At 44.0% G+C, this 22,733-nt stretch overlaps 1 protein-coding gene across 2 annotated transcripts in view; it reads left to right on the top strand.

Moving 5' to 3' along the window:
- The window catches only part of DNAJB5 (DnaJ heat shock protein family (Hsp40) member B5), a 75,979-nt gene that overhangs the window by 1,925 nt on the left and 51,321 nt on the right, over positions 1 to 22,733 (top strand). The window contains exon 2 of one of the 2 annotated variants that reach the window (XM_086960257.1): positions 19,002 to 19,243. The exons of the other annotated variant lie outside the window; for it this stretch is intronic. Within the exon in view, the coding sequence (XP_086816383.1) occupies positions 19,105 to 19,243 (139 nt within the window). The 5' untranslated portion in view covers positions 19,002 to 19,104. The remainder of the gene's footprint in view (positions 1 to 19,001; positions 19,244 to 22,733) is intronic. 2 annotated transcript variants of the gene reach the window in all.

Below are 22,733 nucleotides of genomic sequence, written 5' to 3'. Positions count from 1 at the left end.
CCTGACCCCTGGCTTTACAGGTAGAGGGTCTCTGTATAGAGACTCGAGTGTCAGCTGGTAACAAAGAGTAAGCAGGACCTGGCAGACACTAGGCTGGGGGGGTGGACAGTCTCTGTGGAGAGACAGGAGTATCAGCTGTCACTATAGAGTGTCCTGGACCTGACCCCGGGCTTTAAAGATAGAGGGTCTCTGTAGAGGGACACGAGTGTCAGCTGGTAACAAAGAGTAAGCAGGATCTTGCAGACACTAGTCGGGGGGTGGACAGTCTCTGTGGAGAGACCGAATTGACGATCGGTACCGAAGAGTAACTAAGATCAGAGAGACGTCCACTGTGAATAGAAAGAAGTGACAGCTGTCACTAAAGAGTAGACCGAACCTGTCAGACCCCGGGCTGTAAGGATAAAGGGTCTCTGTGTAGAGGGACACGGGTGTCAGCTAGCAATAATGGGTATACAGAACCTGACTGCCCCTAGGCTGTAGGGACAGACATCTTTGTTGTGAAGCTGGAGTGACAGCTATCACTAAAGAATAAAGAGGGCATGAAGGACCACAGACTGTAGGGATGACTCTATGGAGCCACAGGAGCAACCGCTCTCACTGAATAAGAGACTGCATCCGACAGACACCAGGCAGTAAACATGGACATCAGTAGTGAAAAGAGCAGAGTGACAGCTGTCACTTAAGACGAGATAGGATCACATAGACCCCAGGCTGTAATGGTATATGGTTTCTGGGAAGGTACTTTATGCCAGCTGTCACTAAAGAGAGAACTCATCCGCCCAGGATGCAGGGATGTATTGCTGCTGTCTAGTGTTGCATGCCAGCTATCTCCAAAACCGAGAAAGAATCTGACTGAGTCTGTTGGTAAATACAGCCTATCTGAAGAGCAAGGAGTAACTTTTATTTTTTAAAGTAGAGTTGCAGACCCCAGGATTTAGGGATAGATAAGGCTGTGAAGAGAGAGAATGGTAGCTGTCAGTAGAAGCAGAGATGCTCGTCCCTGTGAAGAGAGTATGACAGCTGTCCCTAAAGCAGACAGGAGACCGGTCGGACCCCAGACCGTAGGCAGAGAAAGCCTATGTGAGAGAGAATGCCAGCTGTCACAAAAGAGGAGACGATCGGAGAGACGGCAGGCTTTAGGAATAGACAGCATCCGTGAAGAGAGTGGAGTGGCATCTGCCACTCAAGAGAAGAGATGGTTTGAAAAAACGTCATGTCTTAAGAATAGACAGTCTCTATAAAGGGAGCTGTCATTTGTCACTAAATAGAAAAGAGAGGGCAGAACAGACCTCTCACGTTATAAGCAGAGACTGCCCATTTGAAGAGAGAGAATAGCAGCTGTCACTTACGTAGAGACAGGATCGGAGAGACGCCAAGGTTAGGGATAGATAGACAGCCTCGGTGAAGAGAAGGTTGACCACTTTCACTAAAGAAGAAAGGGGGTCTGGCGGACCCCAAGCTATAGGAAGAGACAGCCTCTGTGAGAGAGAACGGCAGCTGTCAAGAAAGAGGAGAGAGGATCAGACAGATGCTAGGCATTAGAGACAAATCGTTCTTGTGAATAAAGATGCTAGCTGTCGCTAAAAAGGAGAGGTAGGATGTGACAGAGGACCTACCTGTAGGCAGACAGTCCACGTGGCTCTATACCTGAGACGACACCCTTTGGGACTGTGAGTGACATTACGCCCTGGCTGGTGGAATTGGTGTCCCCAGACTCCGGGTTTCATTAAGAGCTGACCATTAGCATCTCCAACAGCGTCATCTGTTTCTCTTTACCAGAGATGTGGTACCAGCTGAGAGCCCTTTGGCTGCAGCGGTAGCCTCCTGGGCAAGGGGGTGCCAGCCGCCACTGAAATGAGTGCTGAGAAATCATTGGGGCTGGAAGAGACCGCTTCCGATAGAAACGACAGCTGCCACTGTGATGAAAGGAGGCACCCGTGTCTGTGGAGAGGCCAGCGCATGATTGACAGCTGGCCTCTGTAACTTTAGAGAATCGCTCGTTAGCGGTCTGGGGGCTGAGACATGCATCTCTGGGACGAGGGACGCTGTTCACGTGGGAGGATGTGCTTGGCGCATCAAGGACAAACCGCGGGGGAGAGAGGTTGAGACACCCACGTGTGTGGGCAAGGGTTGGCTGCGAGTGACAACTCCTTCTAAGTGGCTGTCTTTGCAGGGCGGGGTTGGGGCTTGGATGTGTCTACTGCAAAATAAAGAGGTGGGATTCAACCAGGAAAAATAGATGACGTCGACTGATGAGGGCCAACGGACGTCTTTCAGAGGAGACAAAGGCTGCCTGTCTCACTTGAGAGTTATAGACTGTCGTGAAAAGAGATCAAGGGATAAATCTCTTTGGGACGGAAGAGACTGCCGAGGGATAACATAGCCTGTCTCTGCTTGGCGTTAAAGAGGAGATGTCTCTGTGGTTAATTACGAGCTGTCTAATTTGGGGACTAAAGTGAGATGTCTCTGTGCTAAAGATGTCTGCTCTTAGAGCGAAAAAGGGGCGGCTGCATGTACGGGATAAAAAGGTTGACTTGGTGGGGATAAAGAGGGCTGTTTCTGGTGGTGCATACCGTGAGACTGTTTCTATTTGAATATACAAAAAATCTGTAATTGCAGGGAGAAAGAGTGCCTGGGACAAGAAGGGCGTCTTTTTTGGTGTTTAGAGGTGTGTCTGTGTCGTGATGGCAGCCTGTGATGTGTCGTGAGGCCAATGTGTGCTTACCTGGGAGTGCCAGGAGCCGGTGACAGCGTGATGGGCACTGGAGGATTCTCATTAGAGGCAGGGATGTGGCAACTGTCTCTCGTGTACCGTGCTGAGACCACTGTGCATGGGTACCGACTGTCTCTTTGTGCAGAGGCCCCGCCTGGAGAATGTGCATTTAGAGGTCGTTGTGCTGCGGCGTGCCTCTGCAGACATGCTTGTGTATTGTGTCGTTGTGCAATGGCGTGCCTCTGCAGACAGGCTTGTGTATTGTGTCATTGTGCAATGGCGTGCCTCTGCAGACAGGCTTGTGTATTGTCATTGTGCAATGGCGTGCCTCTGCAGACAGGCTTGTGTATTGTGTCGTTGTGCAATGGCGTGCCTCTGCAGACAGGCTTATGTTGTCTTTCTTCGGTGGAGTCGATAGGGCGACGGACCGTGTCCTGTAAACATGGGCAGCAGTGTGGGACGCAGATTGACTATATAAGGGTAATTATGTAGATGTGACGAATGTCTCTTGTATGATGAGTGTATACAGGGACTGGACGAAGAGACAGTTTCATGTAAACTGTACTGTATACAGTGATTGTGCGAGATATGATGGCCTAGTGTAGTGTGAGACTGCCTCGTGTGCACTGTTGTGTACAGCGATTGGGTGGGGCGATGGCTGCATGGTGCAGTGTTTAGGCTGTCTCTTGTTCACTGTGCTGTGGACGGTGATTGGGAGGACACACCCTGTGCGATGGCTGCATATGGCAGTGTACAGTGATTGGGCTGAGCGATGGCTGCATGTTGCAGTGTGAGACTGCCGGTTGTGCACTGTGCCTTTTGAGGTGGTTGGGCGGAGACAGCCTGTGCGTTGGCTGCATGGTGCAGTGTTGAGACCATCTATTATGCACTATGCTGTGTACAGTGATTGGGGAGGAGGCAGCATGTGCGATGGCTGCACGGTGCAGTGTAAGACTGCCTGGTGTGCACTCTGCTTTATGAGGTGATTGGACAGAGACAGCCTGTGCGATGGCTGCATGGTGGTGCAGTGTTGAGACTTATTGTGCACTGTGCTGTGTACGTTGATTGGGTTGGGGGGCAACAGCCTGTGCAATGGCTGCATAGTGCAGTGCGAGATGCTTCGTGTGCAGTGTGCTGTATGAGGTGATTGGATGGAGACAGCCTGTGCATTGGCTGCGTAATGCAGTGTGAGACTGCCTCGTGTGCACTGTGCTGTGTGCAGATGGTACCCACACACCGTGCAGAGAAAGGGATGCTGTGATGCATCTTGTGCTTGGTGCAGTGTGTGTGGGCAGCACCTAGAGTGGAGGGGATGATTGCTTCTGTGTATGTTGTAGTACGTGCCAGAGACCTTGTGTGGCACGGTGAAGGCAGCGTGGGACTCTGCACTCAGGATGGAGGCAGGGGCTGTCTAGAGGGCGCCATTGAGGCACAAGCTGCGTAAAACCGGGGGTGTCCAACATGGGTCAAAGAATGCCTGAGTTTTTCAGGTAACCATTGACCATGTAAACTAGTTTCATGTAGATCCATTGCATATCGATTTCATCTTATCTGTCCCAGACATACAGTGGCGCCCTGGTGTCCAGATGTGTAGACTGAGGCGGCAGAGGTGTGTGTGTGTGTGTGTACTCGGAAGGTGCAGCCGGTGCACATAGAGGCTGCCTACCTGTGTGTAGTGCGAGGATAGCTAGATGTGTGGAAGCAGAATCTCACCCCTGCGTCCTATAGGGCTGCATACATTGATGGGACAAAGCTTGCATTGATGTAGCATCGGACGTACAAAGCAAACACAAAGAGATGATGACGGAGAGCTGAAACTTTTAAGACAATCACCCCCAGTCACTATTAGATCTGAGTTGAATCCATCATCGTTCTTTAGCGCACTTCACCACCACACTTCAGACCCAGCCATATAAAAATCAATCTCGAACCTGTTCCTCATGGGAACGGTCCAGCCCGATCTGCCAAGCCAGGTCTTCCTTGGACCGGAAACAAGCATCCAGGGACCCATTTTGGGCTAAAACCCCTCATCAGCCAGACTAGCTTGAATCCAGTGGCAAAGTGAGCAAGTCACCCATGTCTGGGCATACCTTGCCAACTTGGGGCGAACGAAGCAAACACAAAGAGATGATTAATGGAGTGCTAAAACTTTTCAGACACTCTCCCCCAGACGTAGGTCCCTTGTTCACTTTGCCACTGGATTCAAGCTAGCCTGGCTGATAAGGGGTGTTACCTTAAAACTGGCCCCATTATGCTTATTTTCGGTCCAGGGAAGATTTGGCTTGGCACCTCGGACTGGACCATTCCAATGAGGAACAATGTCAAGACTGATTTGCATAAGGCTGGGTCTGAACTGGGTTGGTGAAGTGAGCAGAAGAACGAAGTGAGCTAAAACACGTTCTCCGTCCATCATCTCCTTGTGTTTGCTTTGTAGCATTGGACGTGTACAAGGGCCTTTGTAGGGTGGCATAGAGTCAGTCATCTAGTGGCCTGGTCGTACACAGCATTGCCAATCAGTGGCCCGTGTTCTCTGGCCTCAGCATGGCAATGCTTGCTTCCCTTCTCTTGTCTCTTTGCTGCTGTCGGTGTGTGCTGTTATTTAGCAGGAGGCTGTGGAGTTTGCTTCTCGTTGGCTGATTGGATGTTCTTTCCACACGTGATACGTGGTAGAGAGGGGGTTCTGCTCCCCTGGTGATGGCTTCTTTTCTCTGCCAGCCACTCTGGTCGTTTCCAGCCATTCTCGGTCCAGAGCTTGTCTCTGTGTGCTGCACAGGGAAGAGGGGTGGGTCGGGGGATGGGGGTGTTGTCACTAAGAATGACCCTTTGCACTGCTGACACTAGCAAATCTGCACACACTGGCTCTTCAGGGACACTCAGATGGTTGCTTAGAAACAAACAGCCACTTGAACTGAGATTTTACAATTAGAGAACCATCCGAAAAGATGTCCAGTCAGGGGTTTTGATAGGCAATTCAGAAACAAAAGAGACCTCTGCTTGTTACCCGGCTAAGTGGCAGCAGAAGTGGGAAGAGGAGCAGCTGCATTTGGTGCTCCGGTTGCATAAAGATGGCTGGATGTGGGAGCTGGGCTTGTTCTGAAAGACACCCAGTGAGAGCGAGAATTGCATAGATTTGGAAGAACAGTTTGATCGCCCCAGAACTACTCGTCCCCGCTGTGCCTCCACAAGGGGGGTGGCATATGGCAGCGGGCAGTGCCAACTAGATCTGCCAGTGGCAGATTCTCCTGGTGAATTGCATTGGAAATCTGCCTTTATTGTAAATGCCACTGACTGGCACAGGATTCGCAATCCAAAGACGTGGAAATACATTCAGAATATTGTTTAATTGAAATCCGCTCCGTGTGTTATGTTTTTTGGAACACGTCTCCCTCTGAGGTTAACATCAGAATTTTGTCAGTGGAAATTCCAGCAATAGTTTTCTTCTAATCAGTAGGCCACAGATAAAGGCAGACCGTCTGTCCATTTGACCTGACATCTGTAACCCTGGGTGACATTGATCTGGTGCTGCCCTGTGAAATTTCGCGTTTTGGTCGGATGCTGTTGCTTGATATTTTTGGAGGTTCCTGGGGCGACGTTGTGAAGCTTCTGTGAATCTAGGTAAAATTGGATAAGTGCTGCCAGGTTGTAGATGTGCACGCAGGCCCGGTGCTCCTATGTAGTACTTCTGGATGTTAGCTGGGTGCTCCCAAGAGTTAGTTGTGGATAAATCCAAGTGCTAGTTGTGTACATTGTGGGTACTTCCATGTAGTAGCTGTGACTTAGTGTGGTGATGCTATGTGATAGTTATGTATATTGGCAGGGTAGGCCATGTTGTGAATGTTGGTCCGTTGCTACCATGTGATTGTCGTGGGTATTGACAACTGCTGTGGCATCCATAGTTGTAGATATTGGTCTAGTGGTTACGTATGCTAGTTGTGATTGTTTGAGTGGTAATTCTATGCAGTTTGAATGTTGGTCTGTTGCTACCATGGGATCTTGAGGATATTTGCCGGGTGGTTACATGTGGTAGCTGTGGTTGTTTGAGGGGTGATGCCATGCAGTTCTGAATGTTGGTCTGATGTTACCATGTGATTGTGAATGTTGTCAAGTGCTTTCATGTGAGTGTTAGCCGAACACTGCCATGTGATAGTTGTGGAAGTTAGTAGGGAGATTTCATGTTGCTGTGGATGTTGGGCGAGTGCTACATTTTAGTTTTTTGTGTATATTGATTGGTGTTGCCACATCGTATTTGTGGAAATTGACTTAGTGGTAGTTTGTGAATACCAGGACAATGGGGAAGAGTGCCTGTATTTCTGGATGCTGGTTGAGTACTACCATATGATTGTGAATGTTGGCAGGTGCTTCCATGTATTATGTGTGGATGTTGACGGGGTGGTGTCATAAAGTAGCTGTGGATGTTAGATCAGTACATCCAAGTGGTACATTTTTATGCATGATGGGTAATCTCGTTGGCTGGAACACCATGAGTAGTAATTTTGATATTTGTTAGGTGACCGCTTTGTTTTTTTAATATAGATATTGGTCATAAATCCAAGCATGTCTGTCCTTTTAAGGCCTCATTATTTTTTAAACTGTGAGATCAGCTACTTTAAAAACTACCTAGACATAGAAGATATGTACAAAATCATAATGAAATGTATTAATTCTCTGTACATTTAGAATTGTATTGTGTCTAAATTTCACCCAGATTCACAATCCTTTCTCTTGTTTGAGTGCTATTTCTCTATCTTTTAATGCATAGTATTTACATTAGTGCAACGTCTGTACATGAATAGATTACCATACAGTTGTAAATGTGTGCTTTTTGAAAGTTTCTATTTCTAGCACGAAAACCACAAAAAGTTAAAACATTTTGTCTGTCATTTTTGGTCTTTTCACACATTACCCATACCATGTTTTTCTTTTTACATAACTTTTCACTCATCAAGACAGTCTCTGAATCCCACAAATGGCTCATGTTTTATGTTCCAGTGTTGTTATGGTCTTAACGTTAAAGGTTTTTAAATGCCCTCCCCCATTAAGGAAGCAGGAACCATACTGTAGGATTGTTTATGATTAACACATCCTGTCTTCCCAACAAATAGCATTTACTATGTCACACTGCACCACAACTAAGCATAATGGAGCCAGATACAAAACCTTTCTTGGTTTTCTGTTTTCCTAATATATTTTTCACTTTGTTGCTTGTGCAAGTCCCCCACCCCATTGGCCTACCCCTGTCATCTAAGACTCCAGGCTTCTAACTGCTTTTAGTAATTGTATCCCAAGGTCTGTGCCAATCAAACCCCTACTTCCTCCTTTGACAAAAAAAGCCAGTCCACCAGTGATGTATCGTGGATTCACGCAAGCATGCAGGACTGTGTGGAGCCTGACGCTTGGTATTATAGGGAAGAAAACATAGTTTGTAGAGAAGGGTTGGGAAAGAATACCAGTGTTGTTACAGGTGGTAGAGAGCAAGCGGGATGAAGCATATTCGAGTGACTGAAGAAAGGGCCACATGCATGACCTCTAGGAGACTAGTTGGCAAAAACAAAAAGGGGACTTCTCCACTAGGGTATCTGCTTACTGAGGAGGCTCCTTCCTTGTGAAAATATGTTATCATTATTATCTTATCCAATTATAAATCTGCACATCGCTTCCAGAAAGCGAACACATGCAACAAAGATTCATAGCAGGTAGACTTGTTAGTCCCATGCAGTACGTACATTTACACACCTGTTGTAGCACCAGAAGACCCAGTATCCCTCTTTAGCCCTGCCTTGCACCCTATTCTTAATGCCTTCTGGAAGCCATTGGCATTTAGAAAATCTGTTGCTGTACTTTCTACCTCCGCTACATACTTCACATTTTCAAATGAAAGGATTTAATTTTGTACCAGCTGCTAAAGGCATCCTCCTTTAACAATAGGGAGAATGTTCTAAAATCTCTAGAAACTTCATAACTGTTCTTCGATATGGGCGAGCCCATGAACCCGCCTTCTATATTAAAAGGTTTCAAGTGAAGTCGTCTCTTACTTGGTCCATAGTGTCACAACTTGCCTCTTTGGATTTCAAATCTATTTCCTGGGACTTAAAATGGGAAACCATAACATCGTGCAGACCAAGAAGTCTGCCAAGGTGGACAAAAATGATATTGTTTGACAATGTTCTTTGATCCTTTTTAAAGCTGCTGTTCCATAGCTTCTTTTGGGGCTGATTGGAGTACTCTGCAAGCTTTGTGCATCTTCCAACAGACCGCACCAGCTGGCAATATAGTAGCCTGATTTTCCACCCATCTACTAGAGACATGAAGCTCAGTGATGGGATGCATTTCTTTCTAATCTGCTGAGATGGTTCCTCTGCCTTGAATTTGAGATGTGCCTTGTCACGATGTCAGACTGATTCTCAGTAAGTATAATTTTGTTTCTCAATTGAAGTTCACCTGGATGGAGTGCAATACTACTGATCCGTAAAAGGCATCATTCCAAAATGTGGAAACAGCTCTCTTTATGTATTATTGATTCTGACTTGACAGCTGATGTCCCATTACAAAATGTTGCTAAATAGTGTGGGAGGTAAAAAATAGAGTAAAGGGGAATTATGGTGAGAGGGGCGGAGAAAATAGCCCTTCCCATGCATTGTAAAGCAAAGTCTTGATGTCAGCGGGAAAGATGCATCATCCACTTGAAACACTGAGACGTAAATTCTCCAGGCTGTGACAAACACAAGAATAGGGATGCGAGCCATCGAATCAGAAGCAGGCAAGTGAGATCAATAAAAAAAACATGCAGTTATGAGCAAAGGGCTGACCCAAAGCCTACTAAATATGAGTAATATTTTGGCAGTAACAGCTTTCCAACAGACAGTAGATGAAACTTGAAAAAAACACCGGATGCCAGATCATCTGATGAAGAAATTCATTTTCAAATTCTGTGTCCTCCCACATTTCTTGTAACGCAGATGGAAAAGATTAGAGAACCTGTGTACATTAAGTTTGACAGATTCTTGAGCTGCAAAGCACAAATGAAAATTCACTTCCAAAATTGGAAGTTGGGAAGTTTTTTTTCGGACTTAGAAACCATGACTGTCATAGCCTCCAGCTGTATAGTTGATTCAGGCTTCTAATAATAGTGCTTCTTAGATCAGAGCTGGCTTCGTTGATGACACACAGCTCCAGGGATTCTTTGCTTATACAACCAGGAGAAGCAAAACTGGCTGCTTTCAGCTTCCCCCACCTCAGGTTTTTCCCTTGGATGACTATGTGATCATAGTTCCTGAAAATGTATGTCGAGGAATTCTGATGTTGGAACCAGAACAGAACTGGAACTGGTGCCTGGTTAGCAAAAACAGCTCTGAATGCCAAATAGTTTAACAATTTCAGCATCACTGGTTGTCAAAACACTTTCAAACAATTCAGCCTTTGTTGTTTGCTCTTAAAAAACTATTAAACCCAGTTTTAGAACTGGTAATCTGTAATGGATTGAGATAGCAGGGTGTTTTTAAGGAACTGTATCTAAACCTTATTTGAGGAATACATTATTTTGAGCATGGACTACATACAACATTTATTAGTTTTGTGCTTAGAAACGGTATGGGTGGTTTGCATACACAGCATGAGTCCTACTCTGATCACTGATTAATAACACTTATGTAGAGAAAAACGGGTTGAACATTCAGCCAAGATCATCGGTGCTTAAATACAAGATGAAGTTAAGTGAGCCCAAGGAAAGATTAGGCATTAAGACAGCAGGGCACAGCACACCAGAAGAGAATAGAGAGCGAATTGCATTCTGTGAATTGGGAGGCTGTAAGTCCGAGTACAGGAAATTGTGCCATAAATCCTCTATAGAAATGCATGAAAGCTCCTGGATGCCGAACTAGCAAAAGTATGTCACCTGGCCAGTATTTGTATATCAAGACATATTCCAAACATTTGGAAAATCGGTGAAATTCTGTTCTTTCCATCTTTGAAATATACATTTTAAATGGCAAATATAAAAAGAAATCCCCTTAAAATAACGTTTGCGCTGTTTAAATGATGTGTAAATGGTTATTTAAGCAAACAGAGGGAAGAACACCTAGAATTCTACATACATTTTTATTCAAATGGAAGATTTGGGTCTTTCAGAATATCAGACTTTAAAAAAAGCCGGAATTTATTTTTAAAAAAAGGTAGCAATCTTCAGTGGAAGCAGCAGTAAAATGTTGTAATGGTGCCTGGGCTCTCCATCCCACCCCAGTGAGCAGTGTAGAGAACTGAAGTGGTAGGTGTCGCTGTAATGCAGGAATGGGATAAATCTGTTGAAACTCGGGTGTCTCTTCCTCATTGAGGTCAGGCCATTAATCTCTGTCCCTTATCTGGTTCATCTTTACTAACCTTGATAAAACCGTGGCAGAAAGTGTCAGTGTTTTATGGCCCAAGCAGTGGGTGGGACTTTTAGACAAATTTAGCTTTTCTCTGGACCAAAGTTGGCAGCCAGAGAATACTTCGTTGGCCTCGCTCTTATGTTCTTGGACAGCAGCTCATTCTTAATGCCCTTTACAATTATTTAAAAAAAAAAAAAAACTTTTATTGAGTTTTATACAATTTAAACAGATGAATTACGCATGCTTTGTACACTAAAGATAAATATTGCAGCATATATACAGATATTGGAATGGATTTTACCCCAGTAGAAAACCATAGCAGCCTATCTGCAGCAACAAATAAGTCTGTGTACAAATGCAGAGTAGAATTGTATTTGATACGTGGGAATTGCCACCTCTGCCACCATCTTGTGTTTGCATCTCATGAGTGCACCCATCTGCCGAGTAATTTAGTTCTTTCAGTGCATATTGTAATTAGCAAGTATGTCTCTATTTACAACATGCATTCGATTATTTCCAATGCTGAGATATAACTGCTACGTTCAACCATCATCACAAATAATAATCATTGTTACCAACATATTGGAACCGAGAGTTGAATAGCAAAGGAAATAACAATAAAGATATCTTTAATACTTAACAAAAAGAAATACCACAAACATGGTGATACCTATTAATAAGAACATTTCTCCTAATGCCCTTTACAATGAAAAAGACGGTACAAAGTTTTCAGCATTTGGGCCGACACCTGCAGCCATGCAGCTTTAGATTCCTCAAGAAGGTGAACCTTGTTGAGGAAGGTCATTACTCACTGCTATCTTTTCCAGAGATGTACAATTAGTTTTCAGGAATGGGAGTTATTTTGCATTTTTTGACAGCTTAACAATGGCAAGTTTTACCCCCTTCTACCTTTTGGCTTTATTCACATTACCTGCCTCAGATTGTGTTGACCACCCCTGAGGCTGTCTACACGTCAGACCTTCAGATTCAAGGAGATGATGCACCCCCCCCCCCCTTTGTTTAATGCTTCAGCCATTGGGTAATTTGTTTTTTAAATGTACTTAAGTATGTGAAATTCGTCTAGAGCTCTTTGTTGAGCCATCTGTCAAGCAACAGGTTGCACTAGTTCACAATAACTGGTGTGTAGGAATCCATTTAATGGGGCTTGCTGCACAGGAATGGTAGGCACGATTAATAGTTGAACGGTGGGAAGTGGGCCAGGTGGGAGGGAGCCTTGTGCAGCAGCTGCCTGAATTTCTACATTGCTGTTCCCATGGAAACGAGGAAAAATCCTTCGTAGGGAAGAGAGTGGAATTGAGACATGCATGGGCCCTTTGGGCGAAGGGGGGTAGCTCTCATTCATCAGTGTGCCTCCAGAGATAGCTGTGGGATTGGTCATACACCCCCGCAAACCTAACAAGGCAACTTCCGGCAGCCTCTTCCTCCTACGTAGGAGGTAACCTTTTCTCCCAAGAAAGGCAATGTAGATGGGTGATGTCAGGAAGCGGCCATGCTTAGAAAAAGATAGCGCACCTGTTGCGATATGCAAATCCTAGTTGTGTATTCAATCGGTCTTTTAGACGTAACCCAATGTGAACACATACCACACATTATTAATCTTGTGTCAGGTAGAGTACATAATCACTCCATTTCTAGATATTTGCTGTTTGAAAAGAAACATCGTGCCTATCTATAGACTTTGCACGATCTACTGTTCTTGTTTACCAGTCTACACCCCATATATTTCCCCGGGGTTGTTTCAGCCTTACATCAACCATTTTCAATTTTCCAAAGTACAAAAACTATATCAGAACGACGAAAGGAGACGCCTGCTTGAGAATCTTTCCCTATAGGAAAGAGGGCTTATTGTTTCCTTGTTAATACAGTGCAATACCAAAGAAAATGAGACTTGAGCAAATGCAAAGGGTATTTGTCTAAAATTGACGGAGAGCCAAGAAGCGCATAGTGTTGTCTCTTTACCTTTCAGATCGTGTTGCAGCTTTACTTCTTGCTTTTCGTCCGTCGCTGGATGCAGGGATCTCAGCTGCCTGAAGAAAGCTGTTCCTCCCATTCTGAATTGGTTGGTTAGACCCCACCTGATTTGTGCCTCTGCGCTGCCTTTTAAAGGGGACATGTGCAAACGTGTGCGTCCTTAATAGTAAAGATTCATAAAGAACCATTTTTGCACAATGTATTTCTAAGATGGAGTGCAGGCACTACTGTTATCAAGGACCTCCGTATTGGCAGTGAAAGCTTTTGCTGCCTCTAAAGACTTCAGTTGTCTGCATATTGTTTTTGTGGTGGCTGCCTCTGATACACCGGACTCTGCCATGAAGCTGAACTCTAACCTTTATACAGCTAGGTTTGCCTTTGCTTATGGTTGTTTCGGTCCTTTAAAAAACAGAGCACTCACTACACCAGGAGCCCTTGCTTTAATCTCTTAACAAAAAAATGCAGGTGAACTTTTTTGTTCGCACCAGTGCCTCCAGTGTTAATATCAATGCCCACACCACAGGCTTCAGTGCAGCATATAATTTTCACAACCATAACAGACTAACCTATATTTCTTGTGAAGGTGGATCATCTGGATTCTAAGACTGCAGTCTTTCGATTTCGCCATATGCCATTAGTTAATTTTGGTCAATCTCCCCGGTGGTTCTCTGGTTGTTGCAGAAGCAAAGTGCACAATGAAAGGTAGTGCTCTCGTCCTCCTATTCCAGGACACACTTCTTTGCTTATCTGCAAACGTAGACTGCACGTGTGACCGTGCAAGGTAGGAATGCTTGTAGGACCTTTCCCCTTCGTGGGACTGTTTGTTCCCCTCTTCTCTGCTTGGCTACTATTTTATTTTATGTTCTTGTATAGCGCAAGAATCGACCCCTTACGAGGTATCTCCGCGCTTTGCTCGCAGGATGGAAAAGCTGCTATAGAACAGAGAATGAGGATGTAGACTGATGTTTAGAAATTTTTATTCTTCCTGGAATAAGATGGTTTTTAGTTTCTTCCTGAAAGAGAAGTGATTATGGGTTTGTCTGAGGTCAGTTGGAAGATTATTCCAGAGCTTGGGCCCTACCAGAGAGAAGGCTCTGCCCCCTTGTCTGGAATTTTTGACAAGAGGGGTTTTAAGTAGCAGTTGATTGCTTGACCGTAAGGCCCTGTCAGGTTTATAGAAGGGTAGCTTTTGGGACAGAAAGTCAGGGCCTTTCCCGAACAAGCACTTGTGGACAATGCAACAGATCTTAAACTTGGTGCGTTGACGTATTGGCAGCCAATGCAGTTCACGCAGCAGGGGTTTGGAAGGGGTTCTGGGGGGGGCGTTCCGGACCAGTCTTGCTGCTGTGTTTTGGACTACTTGGAGGCGATTAATAGCACTCTCATTGGCTTGAATAAGAAGTCCGTTGCAGTAGTCAATTTTGCTTATCACCATAGTCTGCACTAGGGTCTTTCTATAGTTGTCAGAAAGATAGGGGAAGACTCTTCTTAACAGACCGATGGTGTGAAAGCATGCCCCAGCGACTGCATTCACATGTTCCTTCAAGGTAAGGTCCCGATCCAGCTTCACCCCCAGATTTTTTACTGTTAGTTTAGGGGTGGGTACTGGTCCCAGATCAAGGGGCCACCAGTCGGGGGACCACAGTAAGGACGCTTTTCCAAAAAGCATTAGCTCCGTTTTACCAACGTTGCATTGGAGGCGGTTGGCAGCCATCCAGTTGGAGATGTCCCTCATTCCTTCCGCAAAGTTGTCCCTAACGTTGGAGTTGAAGGAATGGAAAGGGTAAAGAAGCTGTGTGTCGTCAGCGTAGGACACCGGGGTGAATCCATATTTTCTCACAATCTCAGCAAGGGGGGCCACGTACACATTAAACAATGTGGGGCTTAGGCATGAGCCCTGTGGCACCCCCTTCGTGAGCATCCTGGAAGAGGAGCGGTATGGTCCCAGGCTGACAGATTGTGAGCGCCCGGACAGAAAACTCTCCAGCCAGGAGAGGGCTTGACCTCCTATGCCCACTCCCTGTAAACGGCTCATGAGGATCTTATGGGACACAGTATCAAATGCGGCCGACAGGTCTAACAGCACCAGAATCATTGAGCCTCCTCTATCCTGTGACCTCTTGATGTTATCGGTCACGGTGAGGAGAGCAGATTCGGTGCTGTAGTTGGGCCTGAACCCAGATTGAGAGTGGTCCAGGCCCCCTGTCGCCTCAATGAACCTGGACAAGTGGATGTTAACATGCTTTTCGGCCAGTTTACTCAGGAGGGGCAACAAAGAGATGGGACGGAGGTTAGAGAGCTCTGTCCATGGGGAGGTGGCATTTTTCCGAATAGGATTCACCACTGCCTCTTTCCATTGCTGAGGGAGTTTACCTTCTGTATAAGAAAGGTTCAAAACTCTTTGGATAGAGGGGCAGTGCTTCACGTGAATGACTTGGACCTTTGAGTCTCCTGCTTTTGTGCCCATAATTCAGGCCTCTTAATACTTAGGAAATTACAATTGTAAAATGTATGCTCTTGAATGAAATGAAAGTAAACATTGTTTAGTCTAACTCTAAAGTTTCAGATGGTCATAGTGGAGAAGATTCATTGAGTCGATTATTCCCTTTTTACTCAATTTTTCTTCACCCCTGCTAATGGTCTTGCTCCATGTCCTCCATTCGAATAGGGAGAGCCACTTGAACTAGCACTGCATCTTTTTAAAGAAAACTAAACTGCCAGCAAAGCACATAAGCACCTGCCAGACCTCTTTTTAACTCGGAACAAGATTCAAAGTTATACAAACATTATTCTGTTAACAAAGTGCCCCTGTCCTGCTAACCGGATAGCTCAGTTTCAGCATCATGCTTATTTGCTATGATAATAAACCGTCCCAACGATTAAAATTAGCCATCATCAGAACCTCTAATTCGGATTTTTCAAAGATTGAGCCATAAAAGCAGGTTCTGGAATGCTAATTATTTCCTGTGTTACTTTTCCGTTAGAGAGTACCTGGATTGTCTGAGGTAAATATTTTGATATTGTTACCTGCCTGCTTAGAATTCCCCCAAAGAGCATGCTTTTATTTAATTGAGTAGGACTAATTAATGCCCAGTGCCAGAGGATGAATGTGACTTCTATTGAGAATCACAGCCACCCAGCATGCGGGTCCATTGCCTTTTCTCTGACACATTAAATCAGTTCCTTTGTTATTGAAAGCCAGACAAACCAGGTTGAAAGCATTTTTCCAAATGACCTCTGGAGCATGCTGCTAGTTCCTGACATAGGACTAGTGTGCTATTGCAAAAATATATCTCCTTTGGTGGCTATGGTTGGAATATTTGTAAATGCTGTATAGTTGGCGCGGGTAACCAGGCTTTTGAAATTTTAGGTTATACCACGTATGGGCACTGTTTTCTCCACTGAAATAGGGTTTCACATTTTGATGAAGGCGAGTCAATTTTGTTGCACTGGAAAAGTGTCAGGCAGGATGCTCAGCTGTCTCTGGTTTTGGATAGAGGAGTTCGTCGACAGACCGCCCTACATTTAGGAATAATTGAGTTGCCTCAGAGCTGCAGGGATGTGTGGCGTAACTTTCAAGGAGCAGTTTTTATAGCTTCTGGAGCTTGAGTTTTTTTTATTGGCATACCAGAAAACAGCTTTCTGCCATAATTAACATTAGCACGGAGCATTACACATATACTGGGTTTATGAGGTGCAGCTCTGTGAAGCATGGAATACCCTATCATCCTTGACTCAGCAGTGTTCATATCCTTTTAACATAGGATTTTCTAACTGTCTAGAAAGAATCCATGCCATTACATTGCCCCATTCTCAGTCTCAGCTTGTCAGTCGATGAAGCTGAATGCCGCACTCCAGGATGTTGAATGGAACTGCTAATTGGTATTAGTAAAATGATATGTGATGCGGTGTCATTGTAGTCCAAGAGGGTGCTTTGTGTCTGTTCTTGCGGAGATACCAAAATGTTAATTTGCCCGTCTCTGGTGATTCGCCAGAAAATAACAAACCTCAGTAGTTCACTCTTATTTTCTTCAAATGTTTTTGTTTTGACCCCCCCCCTCCCACCCACCCATACCCACTTCCCCCCCCCCAACCCCCCCCCCCCCCCGAAAACGCCCGATGCATATGCAATATACTTGGCTAGACAGTCATGGCCCATAGAATCTTTCTGTATGAGACTGAAAACTCCAGTTTTCTATAGTGCAAATGGTATATTATCATCCAGCTGGTGGGCACACTCTTGTTCGGTTATTATCAACTGTCAGTAAGAATTAAGACATGCCTTTGAATTATTTATTGGTAGAAATCATTAGACTTTGGGTGGAATGTTATTTATTATTTGATGACCCTTAAGCTTTCGAGTTTCATCACTTTGAATTATCGAGTTTTGGACAGGGCATCCGTGTGTGCTGCTCTGTGTTTGAAATGCTATCCTGTTGGAAGTCATTAGAAGAAGTGTAACATTTGGCAGACTCGGCAACATAGCAACATCTGAAGGTCTGTCTGCCCTCTATAAATCTCCTCGTTTGTCCTCCATCATGTGGCAGTTGTCTTTTCATTTCGCATCCATCAACTTTTCCTGCCATCTCCATTTCTGTGTGGCCGATGTGGTCAATATATAAGTATACATCTTTCAGGTTGCTTTATCTTTCTCCTCGCTTTGTGCAGAAATACACAGAGCTGCCGTAGGGTCATGGAAGTGTAGTATTTTGCTGAACTGGTCATTTCCTTGGAGCTGCTTTCTGTCATTGCAGGAGCTTTCTGTATGGTCCTAGATGCCTTCAAACTCAAAGGTGGTGTACCCAGCTCAACAAATTGGGGGAAATATACAAAATGATTTATTCGAATGAATTTCACCAAATATCTTGTGTTCTTAAATAGGGGAGATTAAAAAGGGTAACTGCCCCACTGAGACCTTTGGCGGTTATCTTTTGGCTTCGTCGCAGCGTTAGAACACTCATAGGTGATGTATAGAGAAAAGCTGAATTCCGCCCCTGAATGTTATCTGGCTGCCTTTTTCTAAGAAGTTTCACCTTTTGGAACAGGAGTGGGTGTATCAGAGATAGGGATAAGTGGTTATGCTAAAATGTAAATAGTATGCACATGTGCTTCAGACTCCACATTTATAGCAACCCTGTTCACTTTGAATGTATTACATTCACTTTGAATATATAACATTGCATGGGCTAATACTGTCCACAGCTTGCTTGACCAATCAAATGTCTTAGATTAATTAACTCATGAACTGTCTGTGAGTGCTAGTGCACGAGCGTCAAAACATGGCAGTAAACTTTGCCTTCTGACTTTGTTGTCTGAAACAAATGGGCAAGTATTCAAGAACCAATTGAGCAGTTAATGCACACTCATGAGCTTTGCAACTCTGTCCCTGTTGGTTCTTCACATTATTTTGTATGGCTTCTCTGTTTTTGTGATCTGGCACAGTTGCTCAGAAACCTCCATTTTTATGTTCACCATAATTTGCTAGAAAACAGTGCACTTGTTGTATAACAAGAGTCCTGAAAAAGAAAAATTCAATTTTAGTTGTGGTTCTTACACAAGAGCCATGCCATGCCTTGGCCAGAGATATGATGAGGCTGCATCAAACTGAATACACTGCCAATAGGTTAGCAGATGGTGAAACATTTCAGGAAAAGGCGTCAGTTATACTGTTATATGTTATGGTGTGTTCCATACCTGCTGTGTCTACCATAACCATCCATCTTCAAAACAACTTATACAACTTATTGTTTTATTGATATGAACAGAGGCATCCAGAGGAATGACCAGGATCATCGGTTTAGCCAAAAAAAAATTAAAAATTGTGTTCTTACAAAACTGACCATGTCTCTGCTGTCTTAATATATCTGCTATGAGGTGTACCTTTTTTCGACTAATTCTGAAACCAATTGGGCTCTTGTTTGTTTCTTTATCAGAATTCTAGTTTGCGCCTTAAAGAAGCAACCATTTGAACCTTCACTTCTCTGGAAAGGCCTGCTCCACAGCGCCGGCGGCAGGCTGCGGCAAATCACCTAAGCAATGTTTAAGTGTGATCACAGACAGAGGGAATGCAATGAGTATTTTCACAAATCTTTCGGTGACGGCGTGGCAGAAAAGCGTAGGACAACCTTTTTCAGTCTGGGTATTACCTTAGGAATCCTATCGGCGCACTTTGGGGGTAGGTACGCTTTTGCCATTATTGGGACAGGGGTTGCTACACTATGTACGATTTGTAGGAAATGTTAGCTAGACTTGCACTTTTCTGTATGCGTACATTCAAAGTCACCCTTTCATATGCCTGGATTCATCTTCTCTGCAAGGTCAAAATATAACCTGTCTCGAAGGGCACTAAATAAGCTCAAACACATGTATGGCCACGCACCCAGGCTGTCCAGTATTCTTGCAGCCTTTCTTTCCTATGTCTGCAGCATTTTGCACACAACGCCCGTTCTCCTTCATGCAAATGCACAAGTTTTCTAAATTGCTTTAGTTCTTAACAGAAACGTTATCAAATTATTTTCTCTGCAAATTGACCGAGTTCTCTGGTAGGACTAGGTTAAAGAAACAGGTCCTGCAGATCTCAGATTCTAGAAGACGGTGCTTAAAAGACATGGTCTTTATCACCTCAGGGAACACCACTCAGTACATATACAAGATGTCTACCACCCGTCCGGATTCGAGAAGACATCTTCAGACTTCAATTTTCAAGGAGGTGCTCAGTGATACTGAAAGTAATCTATTGGTAATGTAAATGTTATCTTTCCATAAGTCTCCTCGGAGATCTTGACTGCCTGAATCTGTGATGAACGGCTGTCAATCCATTCATGTTTCCATGTATTAATCGTCCTCTCTGAGCATTGGGATGGGTACCTTTATGATCTGAGTGTCAGTGACTTTAACCCGATGCCTGCTTACATTGCGCAGTTTATTACAGAATTGATGGAAACAGAAATAGAACAGAATTCAGTCTGTCAAACAGGATACATTCCCTTCGAGAGTACCTTTCCACAGTGGAATACTAATTTTAGATGCTTGGTCCTTACTACCTCAGTTGTTGCGTTTGGGCAGAGTTTCAAGTAAAGGACATACAATTTATATCCTTCATCATTGAGACTAAAGAAGGGATACCAGAAGGGGTCTCCCTAAAACTTGAATGTTCCATTATCTCTTCTAGTAGGTCAATCGTTAGGTTTCCGTTTCACTCACCAGAGGGATTTAGTAAAACACTCTTCTGAGTAACCTGAAGTGACCAAATTGCGCCATTTAAGTTTGCTGCATGTGGTGTTTAGAAGGAATAATATCTCGAATGAGCATCGCAGACCCACCAACAGCTTTTTTCTTTTTTACACAAAAAATACAATAGTAATGTTGTATTTACATTGTGGGGAGGTACTCACTCTACTGACCTATTTAATCTTGCAATGAAGATGTGGTTATGTACCCAAAAATAGTTATGTCCTTTTAATCTGTAACTCGGAAGATGGAGGGTCAGAACATTCATGCAGACTACTTTCAAACAAATGACCCTTTCGTGTGCATAGTTTGAACCAGTTATTTGAAATGAGGTTAACTGAAGATTGACCTCTACCTCCACATAGTGTAGGCCAAAACAAAATGTACTCAATACACTTTTCTGCATGGGTAGAGACCTGCTTGTGGTAGGAGAATTATTTTTGCTAGGCAAGATGTGAAACGCATACAGGTCTGTACCGTCAATTATGTTTTTTCATAGCTCACCATGCTGAATGATTCTGGTGCTCTCACTGTGGCCCATCAGGCACTGGAATGCACAATTCGTCTGCCTCCATTGAATAACCGAATCCTTCATGATGTATTGTGTTCTTCCGCTTCTTTTGATCCTTAACCTATGCTTTAGGGGTTTGGGAGTTATGAACAATTTACATCTAGGGCTGTTGAGTTGGAATGTATTAACCCATCAGGCTTAGTAGGGTTTTTAAGTAAAGTAGTAAAAGAGCAAGGTGCTTTGGTTTACCATTTAGTGCTGCAAAAAAAGATCAATTTGGTGTGTTACATTCTGGGTCTCTTTTTGTGTTTGGTTTGTCTTACTTAGCCTCCATAAGGAAGTTGATTTGGGCATTTCGATGAGCTCCCTCCTGCTGCTTTCTAACATTCAAAGCTCCTCCTCCACATAGATTAAGATTTGAGTATTCTCTATTTTAGCTGATAACCCTTTTAAACCTAACACAACCAGTAACAATACATTTGTAACATGAAAGATTCTGTACCTCCGTTTTGGCAAATAAGTGAGTTGCTGTCTGTTATTTCACACTCGTCACACACTGTATGATGAAGATAAAGTGGGCCCCCAGACCTACTCGTATTTCCCTCTGAAAGTCTGAGCAACATTTCTGATGGATTCGGGCACTTTCCTTCCTCCTTTTTCATGCCAACTCTCTTGGGAGTACAGCCGCTCCTCCATAATTTTGTTGTTCATTGGACACTTTGCAATTCTGTTTGGAGCTTACCAGCTCACTCAGCTCAGTTCATAGGATGTGCTAAGTTGTAGTTTCTGTGCTCCATCGGAGGCAGTAGCTAAGGCTCTCTTGTCCATTGGATAGTTGTATACTGATGGCATTAATCTTCTGAGGCGTCCTGTTGTGCTCTAGGGTAAAGTAGTTTCTAAGACCAGTCCTGATAGACCGGGTAGGCAAAGATGCCTGTTGGGAAGTCTGCCCTGCATTCTGCATACTGTGTACTCGAGAGCTGATTATCGGTTTGGCTAAGCCTTGGTAATAAACATCTTTTCATGATTTCTAAGTAGTAGTTAAAGCTGTAACACAATTCCGTCCATCTACTCAGTATTTTACACTCCTTCCACACATGTGGAGGAAGGACTGTTAAGGCCATTAGAGTTACCCAAGGTTATACTTCATGGATATTTAGCCCTTTGGGTCCTTTTGTTTAACACAATCTGCATACTACCCCCTCTGCTCAAAATTCATTAGTGTACGTAGTCATGTAGAATATAGAGCAAAGCATAGTGTGGATGGCCAACTGAGGATGGCTTGGGTGCAATAAGGAGCAACGAATGAGCTTGGCTTCAATATTCCTTCACATGTTCTAGTCCTTAACTTGTAGTGAAGTATGTCCCAGTAGTATGAAAGGAGGGCTGAAGGACCTCAAATACAAAATTTACTATGATGAGTAGCTTGTTTTTTATCAGAGAGCAGTGAAAGTGATTCTAGAATGTCTCGCCTATCTCAGGGGTCTCGCTATACTTTAGCAGAAGATGTAAGTGATTAAAAAAATACATTCTATGCAGGTAGTGATATGCAAAACAATAAAACAATTCATAAGTTGAACACCCTTTTTTGATTGCGCTGCAGCAGACTGCACCATGGTGGGAAAATGCTGTAGGTGATGTCTGATTTGTATCAATGGATTGAGAAGAGTCAAAAAGGGGAAATATCTGTGCATATTTGTTAGCCATTTTGGGCTAGATGTAGGTAAATCATTTTTACCGATTTTTAAAATACCGAATTTTACCGATTCGGTATTTTAGAATCGGTAAATCCGATGTAGGTAATGATTCAGTATTTTTTATCAAATCGGTAAGATTCGGTAAATGCCGAATCGGTATTTACCGATTCGGTTTTTGCCATTGATTCCTATGGGCCTGGAGGCCCATAGGAATGAATGTCAATTAC

Source organism: Lissotriton vulgaris, chromosome 3_1, assembly GCF_964263255.1.
Source record: "Lissotriton vulgaris chromosome 3_1, aLisVul1.2, whole genome shotgun sequence".
In the NCBI taxonomy this organism is placed as follows: Eukaryota; Metazoa; Chordata; class Amphibia; order Caudata; family Salamandridae; genus Lissotriton; species Lissotriton vulgaris.
The sequence above is the reverse complement of the archived record's forward strand: the minus strand, read 5'-3'. Positions and strand labels throughout refer to the sequence as shown.